Source organism: Lissotriton helveticus, chromosome 3_1 (assembly GCF_964261635.1).
Source record: "Lissotriton helveticus chromosome 3_1, aLisHel1.1, whole genome shotgun sequence".
In the NCBI taxonomy this organism is placed as follows: Eukaryota; Metazoa; Chordata; class Amphibia; order Caudata; family Salamandridae; genus Lissotriton; species Lissotriton helveticus.
This window is the reverse complement of record NC_136061.1, coordinates 1,327,094,423-1,327,120,226: the sequence shown is the minus strand read 5'-3', so window position 1 is coordinate 1,327,120,226 and position 25,804 is coordinate 1,327,094,423. Positions and strand designations below refer to the sequence as shown.

Genomic DNA, 25,804 nt, shown 5'->3' with positions numbered 1-25,804 from the left:
GCCACCATTGTTGTTATCCCTCAGGAGGGCCTGCCTCTGAACTGGTGCTCCTCCTACTGTCTGATCTCACTTATTAATGTGGACAGTAAGATCTTTGCTAAAGTTCTGATGAGTCAGCTGACTCGCGCCCTACCACATTACATTCACCCAGATCAATGTGGGTTCATGCCTGGGCAGAAGCACACGTCACTGCATTCGTTGAGTGCAGATGGCTCTCTCCCAGGCAGAGGACCTGGATGGAGCCTTTGCCCTCCTCCTTGTGGACTTTTGTAAGGCCTTTGACATGGTCTCCTGGCACTTCCAGGAGGCAGTCCTACTGCGGGAAGGTTTGGGAATGCCATTCCGCAGAATAGTCCATCTCCTCCAGCACAACCCCACAGCTCATGTCGGGGAAAACTGTGCTTTGTCCGCCCCCTTCCAAATCCGCAGGGGCAGGTGCCAGGGCTGGAGGTGGGGGAGTGGGTATAAAGGCCACGTGGCGTTATACGCAGATGACATACTTTTTCTTGGGGACCCTCCCGCCTTTGGCTCCTGAAGCATAGTGATTCCTCATATCTATAGTGAGGCATCTGGTATTCGCATTAACGTAAGTTAGTCAGTATGGGTGGAGGTAAAGGTTGCAGCTGAAGGACATGGCTGGTGTCCAGCTATCCCCCTATGGTGGAACTCGTTTAAATATTTAGGGATAATACCGGACCTGGACTCTTGATTTCCAGCACTTGCCCTCGGCCCTTGATAAGGACCTGCACCACTGTAACAGCCTGAATCTTAACCTCATGGGGCAGCAGTGCACTTTAAGATGATAAGTCTCCCCCGCTATTAGCAAATTTCCCATATTCAAAACCCCGAAGGTGGTTCCAATCTCTGACCTCCAAAATCAGTACCTTTATTTAGGTGGGTATGCACCACAGAGTGGCATTCAGCTCAGCACGGAAATCACCTTTGATGGGGGTCTAGGTGTGTTGGACATCTATGTTTACTACCAGGTATCACAATTGGCACCCATCAATGATCGGCGGAGGCTGGGATAACCCTGCCTACTGCTTGAAACTCCACTTGATCGTTTTTGAGTGGCTCTTTGGCCAGCTCTATGGAAGCCGACTGCCCCTAAGGGTGCCCTCATGCACACAAGTGGCGGTGTATTGCCGGAAAGTGGCCTTGCGCCTTATTCGATGGGTCCACCCTTTGACGGAACTGACCGCCGGTGGCAGGGCATGTGGCTTGAACAGGTCTCCAAACTAGAGGCCTTTCACCTGTGGAACCGAATAGGAATTACTTATCTGGGAGATGTGTACAAGAGTAGTAACCTGATGTGCTTCCAAGAATTAAAGTATTAGTACACTCTAGCTAACACTCAATAATTTTTCCACTTCTTCAACGAGACACGCCCTGCGGTCACATCTTTCCCCAGATTCTCAGCTCCCTAAAACCAGACCGCAGGAGACCAATCTCTTAATGGGGCACCTGGGGATTTACCATTCCGATTGTCCATGCCCCAGGTGGCTTTGATGCCCTTCTGCAGAAATGAGGCGTGGGGCTCGGTGGGTGAGGTAGATGACGATGACGAGAAGGAGGCGTGCTTGGCTCCTAGTGAGTTGGCAATATCTGCACCCCTGTGTATGGTATATGTGAATTACCTACACAAGACCTATTTATCCCTGTGTCACATGCAAATGATGTTTTCTGCTGCTCCTGCTGTCTATACACGATGCGCATTCCCTGCTGCTGGTACTTGGGACTCATGGAGGAGTTGATGGGTCCACGATCTGAAAGGCTCTTCATAGGGGTGCCTGTGTAGTAGCCAAAAGGGATGTTGCCTGGCTGTGGAAGCAGCCTACACCCCCTTCGCTTTGGTGAGCGGAAGTCGACTGGTGCACCCAGCAAGAAAAAACAAGATGCATGGATGCCCTCACAAACAAAATAAAGTGTGGGGGAAGTGGTGGCCTTATTATGGACTGCCCTCATGAAAGGGTGGGCTGTGGTGGGGTTGTCTTGTGTACTGTTGTGACTCTGAATGCTCAGCTTTTACTGCTTATAATGCTGGATGGTGCTGCTATATAAACAAAATAAAGTTGGTTATTAAAACAAAAACCTGTGTTGAATTGAATTATAAGAATTGCCAGTGTGGGGTTGGGGCGAACAACATGTTGCACCGCATAAGGGTGCTGGGGGTTAGTAGAATAGGTTCTTTCTCAAGTGTGCATACTACTGATGTCATTTTAACCCGGTTGGGCTAGTACTGCTAGTAATAATTCCAAGTGTGATTTATTCCCCGGAATACATGATGTTCATGTAGTGTTGATTATTGTGTATATTGAATACAAACGCAATTTTACATACATCTTGTATGAAGTCCCTTTTTTGAAGCTCTGTGTATTTATTGTGAAGTGAATGCTAATGCTTTACACATTGCCTCTGTGATAAGCCTCACTGCTCAGTGCCCAGATACCCAAGGGTGAGCGCTGGTGATACAGGGCGTCTAATCACCCGCCCCTGATGAGAGTGCTAGGTTCTGCCTGGCTAGGGCGTTGCCTCAGTCAACCAGAAAGTGCCAGTTTCAGCAAAGGTTGAACAGAAGTTTTATTGTTCTACTTACTTATCAAATTAAAAGGAGTGCTTGGAGTTTGCGAATATTACTATGAGAAATACTGCACTACAAAAAGAGAAAAGATTTGAGGGTGTTATAGTTACAAGAAAAATACATGTGGGTTAGTGTTTTCATTTTCACTTTACTTGAATGTTTTCAGAAGACAGTCTTATAAGCGAAGGTGTCTTAACATTTAAAGGAGGCACCATCATGATGGTGGCAGCACAGGTTCCTCTGACAATCAACATCACATGTGACAGATGCAGGTGATTCTTAATATTGGTGCTCCCTCATGCACGAGAAAATACACTCTACATTGTGCCTGCACAGATGAGAGGAGCTACAGTACCAATTTTCTTAAAAAGGGTAGTCATACCCTACTGCCTAACACAAACACAATTGAGTCTGACCAATGTCAGGAGATGCTTTCAAAAGTTCATTGTATGTGTGTATTAAGGCACTCTTTACTGTCAGAACCAAGGGGGTTAAGAATTGTAAAAACCTATATATTTAGAATTGGACTTTGATGGAGAAGGGGAGAAAGGAAAATGCTACTTACCAGTATGCATCTGTTCTTGGCATGTAGGGCTGCTGACATTCATATCTTTGCATAGATCGCCGCCTAGTGTTGGGTCCGGATGATTGCACTTTGTTGTTTTGGGAGAGTCTTCGAAGTATCACGAGATAGGTGAATCCTCCCTTGGACTACAGTGCGCATGGGCTTCCACTCCATCCTTAGATTATTTTTCGCCATTGTGGCAAAGATGCAGTATAGTAGAGTAAAGATGGCCATGCAAAGAAAACCCTGCAGCTGCGACAGGCCCCGGGGAGGAGGGTGGGCAATATGAATGTCAGCAGCCCTACATGCCAAGAACAGATGCATACTGGTAAGTAGTATTTTCCATTCGAGGCATGTGGGCTGCTGAATTCATATCTTTGCATAGACTGTATAGCAGTACCTCCTCTAGCGGTGGATGCCCGTCCCAGCTGCAGCAGTTTGAAAAAGAGTTTTGAGGATAGCTTGGCCTACAGCAGCTTGCTGCTTTGCTTGCACATCTACACAATAGTGTTTGGTATAAGTGTCTATTGTAGACCATGTGGCTGCCTTACAGATGTCTTCTAGTGGAATGTTTCCTAGGAAAGCCATGGATGCCCCCATTTTGCGCGTGGAGTGTGCTCTTGGGGGTACTGTTAGAGTGCGTTTAGCTTTGTGGTAGCATATTTGGATGCATTTAACTATCCATCTAGCTATTCCTGATTTAGAGATGGCGTTGGTTACCTTTATGTTGTGGTGAGAAAGCAACAAACAGTTGCTTTGTCTTTCTGAATGGTTTAGTTCTGTCAATATAATATAACAGAGCTCTTCTTACATCTAGTGTGTGTAAGGCTCTCTCAGCTACTGACTGTGGGTTTTGGAAGAAAACGGGCAGTTCATTGGACTGATTGATATGGAAAGTGGAAATGACTTTTGGCATGAATTTAGGGTTAGTACGTAGTACCACCTTATTTGCATGTATTTGCATGTAAGGTTCCTGAATAGTTAAAGCCTGTAACTCACTTACTCGTCTGAGTGAAGTGATGGCAATTAAAAAAGCCACCTTCCATGTTAGAAATTGCAGTTCACATGAATGGAGTGGTTCAAAAGGAGGTCCCATAAGTCTGGTAAGTACTATATTTAAGTTCCAGACCGGTGAAGGTGGATGTTTGGGAGGGATTATCCTTTTAAGCCCTTCCATGAAAGCCTTGATTGCTGGAACTCTGAACAGAGACAGGTGTTGTCTGTTTTGGAGGTAAGCTGCTATAGCTGCAAGATGAAGTCTTGTAGAAGAGTATGCTAGATTGCATCTTTGAAGATGCAACAGGTAACAGATAATGTTTTGTATTGAAGTGTCTAATGGATTGATTTGGTTATTGTTGCAATAAATTACAAATCTTTTCCATTTGGCTGCATAGCATGCTCTAGTGGTTGGGCGTCTTGCCTCTTTGATAATGTTCATACAATCGGGAGGCAAATTGAGATATCCAAATTCTAAGACTTCAGGAGCCAGATCGCTAGGTTCAGTTGATTGGGATCTGGGTGCCTGATTTCTCCATGGTTCTGAGTTAGGAGATGTGGCGATAGACGCAGTCTTTGGTGTGGAACCAAGGAGAGTTCCAGGAATGTTGTGTACCATGGTTGTCTGGCCCATGTTGGAGCAACCAGGATCAGTGTCACAGACTGCTGACGTAGTTTGCGTGCCACTAGCGGAATCAGTGGGGCTGGTGGAAAAGCGTACGCAAATCTGCCTGACCAGTTCATCCATATCGCATTGCCTTGTGACAACGGATGTGGGAACCTGGTGGCAAAGTACTGGCATTTGGAGTTTTCGTTTGGGCAAACAGATCTATTTCTGGATGCCCCCATTCTTGAAAGAATGGTTGGAGAGCTTGCGGATGAATCTCCCATTCGTGTATCTGTTGGCTGTGTCGGCTTAACAGATCTGCTATTTGATTGTCTTTCCCTGGCAGGTGTTGTGCTAGGAGAAAGATGTTCTTTAGATTTGCCCACCTCCATATGCTCTGCGCTAGGTGAGAAAGCTGTAGAGAGTGAGTCCCTCCCTGTTTTTGGATGTAATACATGGCTGTCATGTTGTCCGTCCGGATCAACACCGCCTTGTTGTATATGTGTTTTTGGAACGCTTTCAGTGCCAGAAAAACTGCTAGCAGCTCTGAGTGGTTGATATGCAGTGTCTTTTGCTTGGCTGTTCAGAGTCCCTGGACTGTGTATTGTTGTAGGTGGGCTCCCCATCCTGTCAGTGATAGTGATGCGTCCACTGTCAATACTACTTGTGGAACTGGCTCTTGGAACAGTCGCCCCTTGGAAAGGTTTTGTGGATTCCACCACTGCAGAGAGTTGTATGCGCGACTGTCTACCAACACTAGGTCTTTTAGTTGTCCTTGAGCCTGTTTCCACTGCCTTGCTAGGCATTCCTGTAATTGACGCATTTGAAGTCTGGCATGGGGGACAATGAATATGCAGGAGGCCATAATGCCTATGAGTTGCATGAACACTCGAGCTGGTAGGGAGTGTTGTGTCTGAAACCTTTGGATTAGTGTCTGCATGTTGGCTATCCTGACTGGATTGGGATATGCCTTTGCTACTGAAGTATCTATTGTAGCTCCCAGATATTGTTGTATGTGGGAGGGTTGCAGGTGAGAATTTGGGTAAATTATTGAGAAACCCAGACTGTGCAGCAGCTGGAGCGTTTGAGACGTATGACTTGCACATTGGGTGTCTGACTTGGCTTTTATGAGCCAATTGTCAAGATAGGGAAACACGTGGATGTGTTGCCGCCTGAGGTGTGCTGACACTACAGCTAGGCACTTGGTGAACACTCTTGGAGCTGTCGTTACTCCAAAGGGGAGAACCTTGAATTGGTAGTGTTGCCCTTGTATTGTGAACCTGAGATATTTCCTGTGAGCTGGGTGTTTAGGAATGTGGAAGTATGCGTCTTAGAGGTCTAATGTGGCAAGGAAATCGCCCTGCTGAAGCAGTGGGAGAACTTGTTGTAAGGTTATCATATGGAAGTGCTCTGATAGTATGTATTGGTTCAGAGGTCTGAGGTCCAAAATGGATCTGAGCGACCCGTCCTTTTTGGGAATTAGGAAGTATAGAGAATATACTCCTGTTCCTTGGTGTTGAAAAGGGACTGGCTCTATGGCGCCCTTTTGTAGCATGGATTGGACCTCTTGCTGTAGCAGTGTTATGTGTTCTTTGGACATAGGACGGTGTTTGGGTGGTATGTTGGGTGGAGTAGAAGTGAGTTCCAGGCAATAACCATACTGGATAATTTGTCTCACCCACCTGTCTGTGGTAATTGCGTTCCAGACAGGTAGGAACTGATTGATTCTGCCTCCGACAGGTGGTTTGTGGTCTGTAGGGAGTGTGGTGAAGTCACTGTTTGGTGGCAGTGGAGGCTCTGTGTTATTGCCTCCACGTCCTCTGCCCTTATTATTGTTTCCTCTGTAACCTCCTTTATTGGAGCCTTTGTTAAAAGTGCTCTGGGTATTTGACTTGAAGTTGGAGGAGCTTTGCGATGTGCTGCCCCTTCCTGCACCTCTATATGAGGAGCGACGAAAGGAGCCCCGGTGTTGTTGGACCTGAAGCGCCCCCATTGACTCGGCCGTTTCAGTGTCCTTTTTCATTTTATCTAAAATGGTGTCAACTGCAGGGCCATACAGAAAGTCTTGGTTTACTGGCTGATTGAGGATGGGGGATTGCACCTCGTTTTTTAAATCCAGATATGCGTAACCACGCGTGTCTGCGCAGTAGAACGCTGGTGTTGATAGACCGTTCCGAAGTATCGGCTGCGTCTAGCGCACATTTGATGGAGGCATTTGTTATGAATTTGCCTTCCTGAATGAGGTCGTTCGCCTGCGCCTTAAAGGGTTCTGGTAGGTGTTGCATTAGAGTCTCGAGCTGGTCGTAGTGTGCTCTATCATATCTCGCTAATAAAGCTTGTGTATTAGGGATTCTCCAAGAATTAGCAGCTTGTGAAGCTACTCTTTTACCTGATGCTTCTAAAATTTTTGATTCTTTATCAGGAGGGGGAGCATCTCCTGTTGTCTGTGAATTGGCTCGTTTACGAGCATTTGCAACGACTAAAGAATCTAAAGGTAATTGTTGTTTTAAATAAGTAGGGTCTGCTGGTGCTGCCTTATATTTTTTCTCTATTCTTGGATTTATCACCCGCGCCCTAGCAGGATCTTTAAATATATCAGGCGCGAGCTTGAGGACCCCTTTAAGCATTGGAAGAGTTCTAACATTTTTCTCAGAAGTGGGGAAGGTGTCGAACAAAAAATCTTCCTCTATAGGGTCAGTGTGCATATCCACCTTGTGATATTTAGCTGCCCGGTCTATAAGCTGATTAAACATGATTGTGTCGTCTGTAGGTAACGGTTTTGTTGGGTATGGGGAAGTATCTGGGATGGGCTGTTGCTCGTCAGGATCATTTTGGTCATCCCATGTGTTTTCTTGTGGATCAGGATCCCCAGTGTCATCATAATTGTATAGAGGATCTTCCCCCATGTCCTCTCCCTCATTATCATCAGAGTGTGTGGGAGAGTAAGGAACGAAAGGCATATCAGGCAGAAAAGGAGGAGGAGTGAAAGGCCTTGAGGGAGATGTGCCAAAGTCTTTTTTCTTTAGAGGAACTGGAGAAGGAGTGTCTTGTGGCAAAGGCCTTTTCTTTCGGTGGTAAACTATCATGTGTCCTGTATCTGGATTGATATATAATTTAGCTTGCTCCTCAGTCACTGGATCTGGGTGGAATAGTTCTTCCTCAACAGTCTGTGGCTTTGGCGTCGAGGGTTTAGGTTTACGAATCTTTTTTGGAGTCTGTGGCTCGGTGTTTTTTGGTGTCGGAGCTCCTTTGGGCTCGACAGCTGTTTTAGGTTCGATAACCTTTCTCGGTTCGACGCGTTCTTTGGCATTAGAGTCTTTCTTTGGTTCGGCGGCCTTTTTAGGCTCGGCGACTGGTTTTGGATCGATACATTTTTTGTCCGAAGCCGGGTGTTTCTTTGGGTCAATTATCTTTTTTTGTGTGTTTGGCAGTCTTTTTTGGTTCGTCTGTATCAGTTGGATCGACAAACTTTTTCGGTTGGACGATTTTCTTTTCTTCTTTTGGTTCCGATGTCTTCGGTTCCGATGGCTTTTTGGGCTCGACGATTGTATTCGGAGCCAAGCCTTTTGGTGACGAGTTTTTTTGCGGCTGGACGCTCTTCGGTGCCGATGGTTTTTCGGCGTTGACAGCTTTCTTAGGCTGTACACCCGTTGGATCGACGACCTTACTTTTTGAGTCGATGATCTTCTGTCGGACCCCCTCTTTTGGTTGTGCGCCCTTCGGGTCAATCAGTTTTTTTGGTTCGATGACCTTTGGCTGGGGAACTTTTTTCGGCCTGGGCTACCTGAAGGCGTTTGTTTGTGCTTCGGAGCCGGCCGAGCCGAGAGGTGGGGTCTCCGAAGGAATCACTCGATCTTGGCTAAGGCCTTTCGGCGATGCTTCGACGGAGCCTTCTTTGTTGGGCTGAGTGGAGTGGGGGGCTGGGTACTCTCAGTTTTTTGCCCCGGTGTGATCTGGTCATCGGAGTCCGATTGGTCCTCAACGGTGACGATCTCGAGATCGGAGTCGGGGGCTTCGGGAAGCTCTTGGTCGTCCTCGAAGATATTCTCCGGTTCAGGTGCCGACTTCTGCATCTCTCGCCTGGCAGCCCGTCGATTCCGGATAGTTTTCTTGGATCGAAATTAGGCACACGCCGGGCAATCTTCTTCTTTGTGTTCAGGTGACAAACACTTGTTGCATACTGTGTTTTTGTCAGTATGTGGGAACTTTGAGTGGCATTGTCGCCACCTTTTAAATGGGCTCCTTTCCATCGACGCACGTGGCGTCGATAAGGCCCAACGGCCCGCGTCGACGACCGGATCGAGATAGAAATATGGATGGAGTCAAGGGGTACCGAGCAATACCGTCGAGTTCGAAGGCCTTTTGGCCTTAGAGAAAAGTTAGTTTTGATTCCGAGCTGGAGTGTAGGAAAAAAACATCCGAACCCAATGGCGTTGAAAAACAATCTAAGGATGGAGTGAATGCCCATGCACACTGTAGTCCGAGGGAGGAGTCACCTATCTTGTGATACTTCGAAGACTCTTCCAAAACAACAAAGTGCAATCATCTCGACCCAACACTAGGCGGCGATCTATGCAAAGATATGAATTCAGCAGCCCACATGCCTCGAACCAAACATTTTTGTACCCCCTATAATGTTGTTCCCTCATAACTTTAATAATATTAATTGTGTGAAGCACGTAAACTAATCAACAAAATGCACATTATATTAGACACTACACGTGGGAAAACTAACTGCTATTTGCAAAAAAAAACTAATTTATTAATGAAACATGAGTTGAACTAATATAGAACTGTGATAGCGTAAATATAATAGAGTAAACACATGTATGTGTACATATAGTAGAATTGTATTGTGACAAAAGAATGCAGATGGTAAGTAAAATTGCTTACATGTTGCTTCGCTAGGTAACACATAACATGGGTAATTAGAATGGCGGAAGGTAAACAGAAGGTCTTTTTTACTATATCTAATTTCTGTTGTGTTTGTTTTCATATTAGTTCCCATTACGGCCTGATCGGCCTAGTCTGAAAAGTGGCTGTTGCTAAAAATGCGATGGTGGAATTGAAATTAAAGATGGCCCCCCAACGGCTGCATAAAGAGAGGATGCTCTGTCACAAGTGTATGGCCTATGCCCGGAACAAGAGATGTCAAGGCCAGCCTGGCCTGCAAACGGGAGTTGTGCCAAAGTTGTCTGCATTAAAAAGTCTGGAAAAGAATGAATATTGAAACCTGAATGCGAGGAACTATTGCAAAGTACTAAACAAGTACAAATGTGAACATTTGATGAAGTCATGAGAAACCATGGTATGAATTTGCACTTTTTTTCGAACTGCTTTGAGAAAGGAGGACATGAGGTGATCATCGCCACCCCTCCAATGGACCAATGAGAGATGAGTGTAGCCCCTAAAGGTTTTAATTTTGGGTTTAGATAGTTAGTGAAATGGTATAAAATAGCTTGTGTAAAGGATCTCGGTGTGGCTGTTATTTTCGCACCACGACATGCTGTCGGTTGGGATGATTTTTTTTTATGGTGCAAGAGACTAACATTTTTGGACTTTGATGGGGAAAAGAAACGAGATCTGTTGCGGAGATTCTATGTCGGGAGGGAGACATCGAGGAGGTTAGAAAGACAGTCAGCTTGGGAACCTAGTCTATGTTCTGCGGTTCTATCATCGCCCTATGGCTAAGGTGTAATGAGTATTTTTTATTTTCTTTGCTTAAAATGTATTGAGTAGTGTTTTAGAATGTACTAGATTAATAAATCTTTCGCAACATAAAACTCACTCTTAATGAATCTATTGAGTAGTGTTTTAGAATGTACTTGATTAATAAATCTTTCGCAACATAAAACTCACTCTTAATGAATCTAGATAAAATATAAACTCTAGTCTGTGTTTATTAAAGTAAAGTCATGATGATTAGATGTTAAAAGTTATAAGAATATTATGATTGAGCTGGACTTAATCGCCATCAACTGATTCCTACTAGTTGGACCATCGACCAAATAGGAGAGTACCTTGATGTTGTTTTTATGACTGTTGGGCATTTAAAAATTCTAATGTGTATAATGTATAAAGTTACTGTATAGGTTAATAAGGTACCCCGCATGTCTTGAAGCTCATCTACCTGTCACTGATTCAGGGGCAGTGTGATGTGAGAGTGTGAGTGAGAGTGAGAGAGAGAGTGTGAGAGTGAGAGAGAGAGTGAGTGAGAGTGAGAGAGTGAGAGAGAATGAGAGAGAGAGAGTGAGTGAGAGTGAGTGAGAGTGAGTGAGTGTGAGAGAGAGAGTGAGAGTGAGTGAGAGAGTGAGAGTGAGTGAGAGTGTGAGAGAGAGAGTGAGTGTGAGCGAGTGAGAGTGTGAGAGTTAAGGTGAGAGTGAGAGTGAGAGAGTGAGTGAGTGAGAGAGAGAGTGAGAGTGAGTGAGTGAGTGTGAGAGTGAGAGTGAGAGTGAGAGCGAGAGAGAGAGAGAGAGAGAGAGAGAGAGTGTGTGTGTGTGTGTCTGTCTGTCTGTCTGGTGGCGCTAAGGGCCCCACCGATGAGTAAAATAAAGAGATTGCTCCTGGATTGGTGATATAGATAGAGGGTTGTATGTTAGACCCGCTGCATCAACTTACATCCGCACACCCACAGACATGAGAGAAACACGAGCTCAACATTAGCTGGGACAGAGTCCTGGCAGTGGTGAGACTTGAGCTACTGCCCTGCTTGGTCAATGCTTTCTTCCCTGATCCCAAGTTTCTGCTAAACTTCTAGAAAGAGTTGTGTCACTAGCATACAGTGGCTCACCCCCCTGCAATCCTATCTGACACTCGTCCTGGTACCGCACACACGCATCTCAAAACTCCTAGTAAGTAACACACAACTGTATCAAATAGCGGTCTACCATTGGTGAAAGATTTTAAAGTTTGACTGTTACCTCAAAAGACAGCTCATCCGCGGCTTGAGCATTGTACCGCTTGATCACATGCGCAGCAGCAATGGCAGGGACATTGATGGAGGATTCCTCGTGGACCAGCAGGTGGTTACCCTTGTTATCAATCTGCAAGAGAAAACACATAACTGTGCGGATTCTGGAGGAACTGCATCTCAATGAGCTATCACTAACGCTAGCAGGTGGGATCATGACATGGCATACGATGATGTCACCAACAACCACTGGCGGCAGGCGGACCCACGACCTCAGAGAACAAGACACTTTCAAATCACAATAAACCACGTCTAGAAATCGCGCATCTGGAAAATGCATGGAAAGGTGGACTACTGTTGCAATATCTAAAAAAAAGTATGATAACCGCATCTGAAGAAGAAGCACAGAGGCTGGAAAAATGAATACATCACCCTGTGTGTTCGCATTCGCCCCTGGATGGTGAAACTCACTAACCGCTACAGAGGGTTTTAAATCTAAAAAAATGACACTCATACAACAGTCTTCTGCATAAGACTTGACACTGAAATAGAATAACCGAAACCAGAGCAGAGTTGGAAACGTAGTTTGGACAGTACTATGCAGCACATGTAGATGTTATCTAGCATTACAGTTTTCATGCATCAACACATTAGACTGCACAACACAAACCTACTCTTTGAAGATTAGGAAGATAGAGTGATTTGCTCAGATTCACACACAGGTTCAAGTTCAAATAACTTTATTCGATTGTTAGCATAACAATCATAAAAGCACAGTTCATAAACATACAGTTAAAAAGACTCGTAGTCCATTCCATTTGTAAAAACGGGAAATAGTATACACATCATAAAACAAGAGTAACAGGCAGAATAAACACTTTAAAAATATAAATAATTATGACAAAGATAAAAAATTGGCATTATGCCTAACAGCAGCAGCATACTTATCCCTCCATACTTTTCCTGGATGTAATTGCTAATTTCAGAAAACTACATACAAATAGAGTGCAATCACAATTCAGCAGTTGAAGGTAATAAAGTGCTGGGTTAATCTGTGCAAATTTCAGTTTTTTGAGGCATGGTTTTAAATATAGCCTCCGGGGTACTAAGTAATAAGGATAAATGAATAAAAAGTGCGCCAGATCTTGCGGAGACTTTCCGTCGCAGCCGCAAGCTGGCAGCACTTAACCTCGGTGGGCCCCGCTCGGTACCGCCAGTAGAAAATGAAACAGATCAAAACAGAACCTTGTTAATAGATAACGTTCATAGCCAGTCATGAGCCATGATAAGTATGGTTCCATTTGTAAGCAGGTTTTAAGTAATACATGTTTCCTGACACTGTTTTTCTGTAGCTCAGCCCCTTCTCGCGCTAAATACCTGGTTGTCATGAGTGTGTTTTTCACAAAGATGACATCCAGTTTAGTAATGGAGTCTGGGATTGAAAACAGGTCAGGCCGTCCTATTTCGGTAAGGCTGTCACTGATATACTTCAGCCACGGAACCGTAAACCTACCATCCCAGGTTAGGGCTTCTTTTAATATTTCGTGGGTAAGCGGTATATCATTATTTAACCAGCAGTTCAACCAACACAATAGGGGATTAACTGCTATTCTATCGCTTACATGGGGCACCCCTAGCTCCTCGTGTACAGAGAAATTTCCAGTTCCCCTTGGCAGCCTCAATATCTGCTTCAGGAAATTATTTTCTGCAACCTCCAGATCCCGCGTCTGGCTATAGCCCCAAAGCTCGCTGCCATAGCAAGCAACAGCGATGCTCTTTGACTGATATAATTTGAGCAAAGCAGCCACTGGGCTATTACCAATTTTTCTTGCGAAGTCAAGTATAGCCGCATTGACGCGGGTTACCTCGCCCTTCTTCCTCAAGACAGCGGGGCCCCAAGATAGTTGGTGGTCAAAAAGGACCCCGAGGTATGAGAAGGTTCTGGTGGTTGGAATTTTTTCCCCATTTATATTAAAAAAGTTCGGTTTTCGTGAACCCAGGCCTGTCTTCATAACATAAGACTTAGAGTTGTTAATACTTAAGCCTCGGGACTCCATAAAATCAAAGAAGGAATTTAAAAGTGTCTGGAGGCCGATTGCTGTCCTTGAGATGAGGACAGCATCGTCCGCGTAGAGCAGAACTGGGACGCCTTTCTGCCCTACATTGGGGTAATCTGCCCCGGTTTTTAACAGATGTTCCTCTAACTCATTAATGTATAAGTTAAAGAGGAATGGGGCTAAGATACACCCCTGACGAACACCCCGATTAATTCTGATATCCCCCGTTACTTTCAGATCTTGGGTATATCGAACATTGGCTCTTGTGTCGGAGTGCAGGTCAGCCAGTAAATTAATTAAGTTCTGCTCTACACCCATCTTTAACATGGTATCCCATAACTTGCCTCTATCCACACAGTCGAATGCGGACGATAAGTCCATAAAGGCCATGTGGATTGTTCCCTGCCGAGCCATGGTATATTTACCTATAATCAAATACAGGTTCAGGCACTGGGTAACTGTCGAGTGACCAGGTCTGAAGCCGTATTGTATTGGGGATATAACATTATTCTCATTTGCCCATAGAGTTAATCTATTCAGGATTACACCCCCTACCACTATGGCTACAGAGTTGATTAAAGATATTGGCCTGTAGCATGACGGACTACTACGATCGCCCTTTTTAAACACGGGAACTATAGTCGATACCCCCCATGACTTTGGGCATCCAGAGGCCGCAGCAGCATTTACTACAGCAGTAAGGACAGGAGCCCATAATGAGATACAAGATTTAAAAAGGTCCGGAGGCAAACCATCCGGGCCAGGAGCCTTATTACCAGTTAACCCTTGAATGCCTTTCTCTATTTCATTAACTGAAAAGCACAGAAAAATTTCCTTTGGGGTCAGGAGGCCATATTCTGCCTGTTGCTCATTGCTTTTAAAAATTGCACCAAAGTGGGTAACCCATTCCTCCTCTGGGATGTTAGTGCCAAGTGCAATGTCACTAAGATCGTCAAACAATGGTTTATTAATAATTTCCCAGAATTTACTACTGTTACCCAGAACTAATGGGTCAAGCAAGGACTCCCAGGTACACGCCTTTATTTCTTTTTTACGTTTAGAAAGTGATTTCTTGTAAATCAATCGCAAGATTTTGATTTGACCTGGATCTCTGGGTTTAGTTTTTAGCGCTTTTCTCAGATCTCTGCTTGCTTTGGAGCAAGAATGGTCAAACCATTTAGGGGTACTTCTGGTTTGTCCTTTCACTGGGACTGTTAACATGGATCCTACTAAGGACACCACAACCTCAAAGACAGCTAGAGTTTGTTCTGGGGGTGTGGCTGGCAACACACAAACCGCAAGTTCCTCACCACATGACCCATTGATTTCGGTGTACAGGTTTTCACAATTTACCGTTGACCATTTCAATCGACGTTTACCATTTATGCATTTCAAGGTTCCCCGGCACTCACAGTTCATTCGCTGTTCAAAAGCACCACCACCCAATCTAATAATTATGGGATTATGGTCACTATAGATATTTGTTTTAATAGTGAATCTGGAGGCATGATTGGCCATCTCAGCGGATAATAGTATGTGATCTATAAAGGACCCATGGCCTGAACCTTTAAATGTAAACACATCAAAAACCTTGGACTCCGGCACCATGGACATAGCTACAGTTAGGTTATTTTCATTCACCAGATCATTAAGACATGTTCCCCGCCTAGAATGATCAAAATGAAAACCATTCACACTATTACAGCCCAGAGATCCCATGGGTGTGACTCCTGGATTACCACACGGGTGAACGTTAAAGTCACCTGCAATCAATAAATCCTGTGACAGAGTGCCTGCTCCCTCTCTCAACATTTCATTCAAAAGCAGTATATTACATTCCCCTTGACTATTTATGGCGTTATAAAAATTAATTAAAGTCAAAGCATGTTTGCCTCTCTTCAATACAAGCATTTGAATATTTTGATTTTCATGGTGACAATTGCTTACTTGACAGGTAAGTGACAGATTGATAAAAATAGCCAGGCCCCCCTTTGCTCTTCCACTAGTTGAAGGAGCTGCTGGCTTCAAGAAACTTTGATAACCCTCGATAAAAGCATTTTTGTCTTTCATCCATGTCTCTTGGAGGCATATAACTGCGTGTTTCTTAACAAATGCCAGCCAGACGGGGTCACATATTTTATCAGCCAAACCCGCTATATTCCAGGAGACTAAACTCATATTACAGGCATCATCAGGTTCTGTTCCAATAACAGACTCTATGGTTATTGGATCTAACAACAATCGGTTAGATTGTTCTACGAGAGTGTCTTCCTGAATTTCAACTGTAAAAGGGTTAGGTTCTTCATGGATTGGAAGAGGGCTAGAGGCCTTGGGCAAGTCATGCAATGTACTGGTGTGCTCATATGGCGCGGGGCTATCCGTTAAAAGATCTGTATCTAGCTCAACCTGGCTGTTAGTATCTAATTCAACAGCTGGAAAGGGGACAGTTACTGAATGTATGGCCCTAATATCCTCCTCCACTAGTTTACTTTGCATATGACCAGTATGTATTAGTGCAATTGGGGCAACATGTCGACACCCTCCAAACTTTGATCATAAAATACATCAAACCTATTTGAAATGGGTACATTATAGTGAGAACAAGACACTTTCAAATCACAATAAACCACGTCTAGAAATCGCGCATCTGGAAAATGCATGGAAAGGTGGACTACTGTTGCAATATCTAAAAAAAAGTATGATAACCGCATCTGAAGAAGAAGCACAGAGGCTGGAAAAATGAATACATCACCCTGTGTGTTCGCATTCGCCCCTGGATGGTGAAACTCACTAACCGCTACAGAGGGTTTTAAATCTAAAAAAATGACACTCATACAACAGTCTTCTGCATAAGACTTGACACTGAAATAGAATAACCGAAACCAGAGCAGAGTTGGAAACGTAGTTTGGACAGTACTATGCAGCACATGTAGATGTTATCTAGCATTACAGTTTTCATGCATCAACACATTAGACTGCACAACACAAACCTACTCTTTGAAGATTAGGAAGATAGAGTGATTTGCTCAGATTCACACACAGAAAACCAAAGCCTGCTTAGAACAGAGGCCACCAAAATAGTGAGTAGACCTATGTCCGGGGTAGAGAGGGTGAAATTCTGAGAAATTTCTCAACATGAGAATTAACATCTGTGATATTGCAATGTTACAAATTTCCAAATATGTAGGTTGTTCAATAAATATAGGGGAAGTGCATGTCACTAAATATTGTTCTATTTGATAAATGGGCAGAAGGCAGGTCGATAGCCCATGTTTCAATAAATCAAGAAACAGAATGGGCGACAAAACTGCTTCCTCGAGGGATATTGCTGGCTGTCTTTAACTGAGTTCTGAGTTATACCCCTGCCTTTATGTTCTTTATGTAACATCTATTGACACATTCACTAAACCCCAACGCATCCTGCCAGGCTAATGCGCCGCTGCAGATCTTGACAGGTACAAGAATTCAGAGGTTCAGTGGTCGCACAGATCACGGTGCTTACAATAAGGAGCATCACATTTCAAAATAATATTTTTTATAAGAAAGAGTGGATGAAAAACGCACCAACTTTTAACTTAAAACTAAAAATGTTACGGAAAATTACACTATTTCAACCTAGATAAAGCACAACTGCCTCAGCTTTGCCTTCTGTTAATAAAATAGACTTTGAGCCCAGCAATGCCTGTATCGGAGTGCCTCTGGGCCCTCTTAGAACAAGTGGGTCAAATGCAGGGGTAAGCTATAGTGACAGACAACATTCAGTGGTGAGCCATAGTGACAGCCAACATGCAGGGGTGAGCTAATAATGACAGACAACATGCAGGTGTGAGCTATAGTGGCAGCCAACATGCAGGTGTGAGCTATAGTGACAGACAACATGCAGGTGTGAGCTATAGTGACAGCCAACCTGCAGGGGTGAGCTATAGTGACAGACAATACAGATGCGCACAGGATGCCCCTACGGTTTGTCAGGATACCAGTCGTCATGCCGTGCACTGTATGGGAGCAGGTGACATTTCCAAGGGTGCAATACAACTTACCTCCATCCATGTTAGGGCAGGCCCACAGTTGATTTTGTTGCCTGCAATGGCGGAAAGCCGGGACAGGTAAGCCATCAGCATCTGGGTGACCACCTTAAAGAAACAGAAAATACACTTATCACAAACCACATAACTAGTCTTTTGCCAATGAGTGATGGTAGTCAAACAAACAAATGACCTGAGGCCATCAAAACAGAAGACCGCTTAAAATGGTCCCACTACTGCACAAAGCTAAATAATATAATGTTTTTGTTTAAAGAAATCGTTGGAGAGGCAACTATAGAATATTTTATGTTAAGCTGGGACTCTATAATGTGAGATTGAGGCAAACCATGTGACATGTAAGAGTATATTGGTGAAATGAAAGATTACTGAACTCTGATTCTCCAGCAAGACCATTATTTTAAGATTCATATCCTGCTAGAAATAGTTCATACCAATAGGGAGAATACTTTTAAAACGTACTTTAATTGTATGTGTGTTTATATTATGCAGTTATTCTGAAAACTTGGCAGGAGTCCCACACTCCCCACCTCGGTTTCAAATCTTTGCTTTAAAACAAGGGAGGCAAAAGCTACATTTCCGCACATGATTATTTTAAAGGTGACTACTAAGATGTCGGTTCTTCTCTAACTCTGCGGGGCCTCTCTCTGCTTTCATCCTTTATACTTCATCAGTTTCAAGGGTGCCAAACCGCATTTCCATAAAAGAGCAAATCCACCATTTTCTGCGAGAAAACCTTGGTATCAGCCTCATAATCCCAAAATAGTCCACAGGTCCATCTGGTGGCCAGGGACACCCGTTTGTTACACATGTGCTACTGATAAACATGCACCCTGTGCCTCAGTTTTCCCTTTCCCTGCTGCTTAGCACCCTTGAATAGTGTTGCTTAAAAAATAATCCGTTCGCTCTGTTGTAAAAAAAAAAAAGAATGCTGGTCAAGTCTGAGCAGGGAATATTCTTCCTTGTTTACATCTAACACTCTAAGCTGCTCTCGTATGTCAGTGAGCTTATTCCCGAGCCTATCATGTTATGAGCGGTTCCATTCCCCTCAATTAAATTTCTATTTCTTCCCTTATCGCTCCCCTCTCTTTATTGAATCTGCAAGCAGCAGATTAATGTTGTTCTAATCACTGACTCTAGAGTGTCATAGGGATTATTCTCAGCCAGGTCTTGAGTGTCTTCCTGAAGGTGTTCAAGGGGGAGGGGGGGAGCGTCTGATGTCGATAGGGAGCTTGTTCCTGGTCTTGGTGGCCGCTATGTAGGAGGAGGCTCTTCCGCATGTCCTGGTTTTGCGGATGCGCAGGCTTTCGGTGCGGCAAGGTCTGCAGATCGGATGTTTCTCTTGGGTACGTGGAAGGAGACTCTTTCGTTGAGGTATTGGGGTCTGCGGTTGTGGAGGCATTTGTAGGCGTGGGTAAGTAACTTGAAAGTGACTCTTTTCTCTATGGGGAGCCAGTGGAGGTTGCGCAGGTGTTGGGTGATGTCTTCCTGCCGAGGACGAGTTTGGTTATGAGTGCGTGGGTGACAGTCTTCCTTGATTTGAGGGGATCTATTTGAAGGTCTTTCAGAGGATGCGGAGGGTGTGGTAGCAGCTGGAGGCGACGGCGTTGACCTGTTGGCTCATGGAGAGGAAGTAGAGGAGTACGATGCCGAGGTTACAGGCGTGGTCTGTGGGGGTGAGAGGGCTGCTGGGAGCGGTGGGCCACCAGGTGTTGTCCTATGCAGAGGGGGAGGGGGAGGGTCCGAGGATGAGGACTTCTGTCTTCTCCGGGTTGAGGTTCAGGCGGCTATTGCTCATCCAGGATGCAACGTCCTTCATTGCTTCCTATAAGTGGAGTCTGGTGGCGACGGTGTGCTTGGTGAGAGAGAGGATTAGTCCTCGATTTAAAATCGGCGCTACCAGCAGTGATCCATTCCTGAGCCTCCAGCATCTGTATTCCACCTTCTAGCACTAGTATCCAAACAAATAACAATGGCGGCACTATCTGACAAAGCTATATGACGCATATACATCTCACACATCCTGGGCGTCGGTGAGTCCATTATCAGAACATTATCAATACTTGCGCATGTGTTGTGCAGGCAAAAAGAATGTAATGTCCTGCTGATCTTGGTGCTGCATACACCACACATTAGTGAGGCATATTATCTCAACCAATCCCTACCCAGTATAATAAGGGATCCTGTTTGACCCAGTCTTGTCGAGGATCTGTCCATTACAATGTCAATACTGAGGTTATGATCCCCTCCTATAATCAGATCTTTCGAGCCCCTCTGCAAGACCTCAGCAATGACACTCCTTAACAAAACCCTCCTGCCTGGTGTTTGCGTCATAGATATTAGATCTTGTAAATGCACACATTCTCGTCTTAAGTATTAGTGCAATTAACTTGTCTATGTCATCTGACATCACCTAAAGGACTTCACCTGCTACGTCCCTTGGTTTAAAGGCTAGCTACTCCTCCCCACTTCCCTTTTTAGATGATCCCGAGAAGAAGTCCCGGTAAGGAAACCACTTTGACCTCAGGTGGGACCACTCCTTTCTTTTCAGGTGTGTTTACTATATGAGGCATATGGTCAGTCACTTCTAGTTTCCTGTAGCATAATCAGCACTGCAAGGTACTTTGTCAGGGAATTTAATGCATATGTGTATCTATGATCTGTTCTCCACAGTCAGATTCCCCATGAATCTAATTCCACATTATATTCTTCCTTCTCAGTAGAATAACCCTACGTCACCAAAAAAGAACAAGTTGACTTTTACAGAAAAACATAAAAGAAAGACATTTAATCCAAGGGGTTTATCAGTCTTCTGCTGGCCCAGGCATCTATCTATCCATCCATCCGTCCGTCCGTCTGTCTGTCTGTCTCCTAGCAAGACTCCTCTTTAAGTGAGTCCCATCTAGAGTCATAATCCTCACTAGTCCTGTCTCATCCCCCTAGACTCCAGGAGTCAGCCTTCACCTGCTGCATGAATTGTTAAGCACCATTTGCCCTTCAGTCACCGCACACATAGAGGGCATCTGATGGGCCTGTCAGCATTTCTTCCCCTTGGATCCCTCTCCCTTGGAGCCTGGTGGTGATCTATTTTTTTTCTGTCCTCCACTGTACGTTTTGTGCATATCACAACTTCACCACTATCTGCCATCTCTCTCTGTGGTCCCAGGACACAACTCTGGTGTATCCGAGTTGGCCCCCACTCTACTTTCATCAAGGTTTAGAAGGACCTTTACTTCCATTAGAGAGAGGATATAATAAAGTTGGTCATACAAGGTAAAGGTCAAATAGAGCCAGCGCTATATAAAACTTTGCAAATAAATAAATAGTAAAAAAGCTGAACGCGACTGGAGAAAAGATTACCTACCAGAGAAAAAAGGTATTACCTAAAAAAGATAAAATCCTATCATAAGGAAGTCTGCAAAACACGCGCATCATTCTATGCCATGGAGATTAGCTCCAGTCCTAATCCCACTAAATGCATTTTTAAAATCCTTAAAGACCTCAGGACAAGAAAAGCTGGCACCTCAGTGGTAGCTTCTACGACCTTATGCGACGAATTGGCACTTTTTTTGTCAACAAAGTGCGCACTATTTACTTATCCTTTTCTGCCCCTGCACCCTCAATCTACGTCAGACCCACAGCGGAACCTAGGGCTTCCCTGACATCTATCCCGCTCCTTTCGGAGGTCGAACTTATCCGGCTTAGTGGAAAAATTAAGTCTGGCTCCCCCTTGGACCCGTTACAACCATCTCAATTTAAGGACTCCCTCTCAGTCTTTAAAGGACCCCTCTGCAATATAATTAACAGTTCCCTATCAACTGGAACTGTACTGACCTCTTGGAAGCATGCTTGGGTAACTCCAATTTAAAAAAAAACCAATGCAGACCCCAATAAACCGGAACATTTCCGACCAATATCCCTTCTGCCCTGGGTGGCAAAAATAACGGAGGCTCATGTCAACAATGTACTGACCCAGTTTGTGAACAAAAATTGTATCCTAGACCCTTCTCAGAATGGGTCCTGAACGGGTCATAGTACAGAAACTGCCCTTCTGGCCACTACGGAGCAGATCCGGTCTCTTGTGTACAAAGGTCAAAGTGCGGCGCTAATTTTATTAGATCTCAGCGCCGCCTTTGACACGGTGTCCCACGAGATTTTACTCCAGAGAGTCGAGGAAGCAGGGATAGAAGGCCTGGCCTTGGAATGGCTCGGCTCATTCTTGACCAATAGATCATTCCGATTCTCATTACCCCATGCACATTCCAGACCCATGCCATTGGTCAAGGGGTTCCCCAAGGCTCGGCCTTGAGTCCACTGCTCTTCAACATATACGTCCAGCCTCTAGCTGCGGTCGCCAAGCGATGGGACCTCACGATCGTCTCTTATGCTGACGATACGCAGCTAGTGGTCACCCTGGCGGACGGTGCCTCTCCCTCGGCCTCCAAATTCAAGGACGGCATGACGGCAGAGGCCAATTGGATGGCAGCCAATTGTCTACAGCTAAATGCCGGAAAAACGGAGGTGCTGTTGGTGGGTAAGCACGTCAATCTATGGAATGATCAGTGGTGGCCGGCAGCCCTGGGATCAATTCCCACCCCGAAAAGTGAAGTAAAGAACCTGGGGGTCATGATGGATTCCACACTCTCCTTCCAGGCTCATCGAATACTTTTCCCCCTCGGTCCGTCAACTTATCGTGCAAGCTACCATCATTTCATGTTTGGACTACTCAAACTCTCTTCTTCTGGGGGCAAACAAAGCAGAGATAACAAGAATGCAACGCATTCAAAATGCGGCGGCTAGAGCCTTGGTGGGTCTGCCACGTTTCTGCTCAGCCTCCAGTACTATCCGTAATTTGCACTGGCTCCCCATTGATAGACGCATTCATTACAAAACACTGTGTATCTCTTTTAAGATTATGAAAAGCGCTAGCCCAGCTTTGCTAAGCAATTTGATCTCGCACTATGTTCCGTCGCGCCCTCTTCGCTCAGCAGAGCTTTACTTAGCTAAGGTGCCCAGAATTAGGCTTTCCAGGACAGGAGGTCGGGCTTTTCAATATCTTGCGCCTAAGCTTTGGAATTCCCTTCCGGTTCACATCCGCGCTATTAATTGTTTGACATCCGTCAGAAAGGCTATTAAGACTTTTCTGTTCCCATCACTTAAGTCTCTTCTGGTAATTCCTTGGCTGGCTCATATTGTTTTGTTTCCTCATGTGACAGCGCCGGGACGCCCCTTAGCTGGGGCAGCTGCGCGCTTAATAAACGATTAACATAACATAACAATAAATATGTTACGTCTTTTGACACAAGGAAATCATTGAACTGGTAAAAAGACTGTCTTTTTTGCAGTGTCACAAAGGAGAGGTCTTGGAAGAACAAACGCCTGTATCCTTGATGTATAATCTTGGCATTTTCTGGCTCGCTTTCTTTTACTTTATTTGAAAACAATAGATGCTCATTAGGATATCAGGCTGTACTCTAGTCAGAGAAAAGGAGGAGGATAAAGGTCCCCTTTGATCTGTCTAGCTCAATGGGGGTCAGATCCATCGGATCCCAGTAACACTAGGAATGGTTTTTGCACATAGCCCTCAACGTCCTTTCCTTCAGCTCCACTTAGATTAATGCTGATGCTCATGTTATTTCATCAGTAGCTATTTTCAAAATCTTAAATCTTGTTGTGCCTGTAATACTTCGTGTTTGCTGTGCCATGAGTCTTCTTCCCCTCTGTTGTCTCCAACCTCCTCTTGGAACAACACCATCTACCCTTAGTTAACAAAAATGTTTTCTAATATCGTGTAGTTCCTCTTTTATTTCAGACTTCAAGACAGCAAAGCCCTCCTGGAGGTCCCTCAATAGGTTTTCTATGATCTGATTTGTGATGGAGTATTTGTGTTTCTGTTATCAGGTGAGAGCGGTGCACCCACAGGAAAATATACATTTATATGCTTACTTTTATAGCTTCAGTCCTGTTTTTGTGAAGGGTGTTTCACTCCCTTGTTCTCTTTGCTGTCTTCATGTTATAGTTTCAAGATGAGGGTCTTTGTTTCTTTCAACAATGCGACTGTCCTGGTGGGTGTCAAGCATACCCTTGCCTGTGTATCCCTATTGCTTGAAATTCCTCTCCCGAGACGGGGTCTTTGCTAGTGGTCAGTATCACCCAATAATGGCTAGTTCCAAGTCTGGGAATCTCTGCAGTAGTGTTTCCCCAAAGAAAAACTCGATAGACTTTTACACTGCTATGATGCAATCTGAAACTGGAAATCTTGTGATTGTGTGACAAGCGCAGATGGATTCCCAGATTTTGAATGATGTATGTCTACCCTTTAAGCCACATTGTCACGCCATTGTAGAATTCAGGTCACACAGGGGCCTTGCGGTTAGAGCTTCTGGTTTAGGAAAGAGTAGATGTCTGGACCCTTCGGTACTCTGCCAATCTCCTGTGAAGAATGCCTTTTCATCCTCACTGCGCTAACTTTCTCCGACTTTTTAGTTTTTTTCCCCTTGAACCCAGACAACAGGTCCCAACCCTACATGTGAAACCTAGGGGTACATGACGGTGCCCAGGGTCTTCAACCAGGCTACGGTAGAGGGGTGATCATGTATTATAATGTCAGTGTATGCTCTATCTTTTGTACTTTGGACCACTATGATCGCCAAGGCTATCTGTGGTCCTTCGGCAGCTATGCTTTTGAAGCCAGCATCCACTTGCACTGCAAGCTTAGGTGTCAGCTCTCTTCATGGCAGGCCCTGTGGAACGCAGGAATCATTATGGAAATGGGGGTAGATGCACCAGGAGCTCCAGCTACCCTCTTGGTGAACCAGTGGGGATCACCCTCTCCCTCATGCCATCCTCACCAGGCCTCATTGAACCTCCTCCAGTCCTCCTCTTCTTTAAAGCTTTGTGGCTCAGACAGGAAGGCCCAATGTCTCCGGTGGTTTCTTGTGACCCCCATGCCTGAGACAACGCCAAAGACAGCACAATTGTTATATTTGGCTAATTACCAGCAGAGTTCATCATGCACCATGGCTTGGACTCAATCAACCATACTGTAGCCAAAGTGTAAGGGCCACTCCCTGGAGCACCATGCAGCCCATTGTACTGGGCTCACCACTTACTGCTGTCTTTGTCTCCATCTGCCATCATGAGGCCACGTTAGCGCTGGCTCACCGGGCTCATCCCATTTCTTCCACGTGCTACAGCACACAACAAGTGGTCTCTTCATACCCTGGTGTTTGTCCTGATTCTGCATGGTTGTATCTCTTGGATCCCGCTTGATATGGACGGGTCTGGGCGGAAATTTCTCGCCGGTGGGACAGACAGCAGAGAAAACATGTCCTACCCTCAACACTGCATGGTCACGCGCCCTGTCAGGAGATTTTGTAGAATGGTGCCTGAGCTTGAGTGTGACTAGCCAACAGAATTTAATTTGAGGTACCTCTGATGGGTACTAAGGTGAGAGATTTCATTTCAGTCTTGTTTGTAATATGGGTCCTGCTCTGCTAAGAAACTGATGTCTGCTAAGAAATGTATGTGCTATAAGAACCCTGTAAATGTGCTAGAAGGTTGTTGTTACTGAATCCTAGCACCGGGTGAAGATACCATTTATAGTATTCCACCCTCATTAGAAATGATAACTTTGTGAGGAAGAAAATCTAACAATACAATTTGCAATCAGAGGTTGTAGGCACGGCGCTGTGTTCATTACTTTGACTTAACGTATACTGTTGCACACTCTTCGCGGCCGGCCTCGGATCAGAGGTTGTGGGCTTAACGCTGTGTATTTGTGCCCCTCCGGGGGTTTTGTTCCAAAATAAAACAGACTTGTAACAAAAAAAAAAAACAACAAAAAAAATGCAAAAATGACATGATCACTGTAAAAAGAGTGTCAACAATCAGACTTCATCCAGAGCAATAACAATAATGTCGAAGAGTTCAAAAAGAATAATGGTCAAAAATCATCTTCTTTATTTTCAAACGTTCACTCATGTATCTTGACAGTCAAATCCGACAGTACAGTTGTTTCACTATTGCTAGGTCAGTGGTTGTTA

The 25,804-nt window shown here is 44.8% G+C and overlaps 1 protein-coding gene across 2 annotated transcripts in view; it reads right to left on the bottom strand.

Annotated features, from left to right (window-relative positions):
• ARHGAP32 (Rho GTPase activating protein 32) overlaps nt 1–25,804 on the bottom strand; it is a 1,522,959-nt gene that overhangs the window by 680,914 nt on the left and 816,241 nt on the right. For both annotated transcript variants that reach the window (XM_078681981.1, XM_078681982.1), the window contains exons 7-8: nt 17,757–17,849; nt 11,670–11,792 (exon numbers count right to left, since the gene is read on the bottom strand). In XM_078681981.1, the coding sequence (XP_078538107.1) occupies nt 11,670–11,792; nt 17,757–17,849 (216 nt within the window). The remainder of the gene's footprint in view (nt 1–11,669; nt 11,793–17,756; nt 17,850–25,804) is intronic.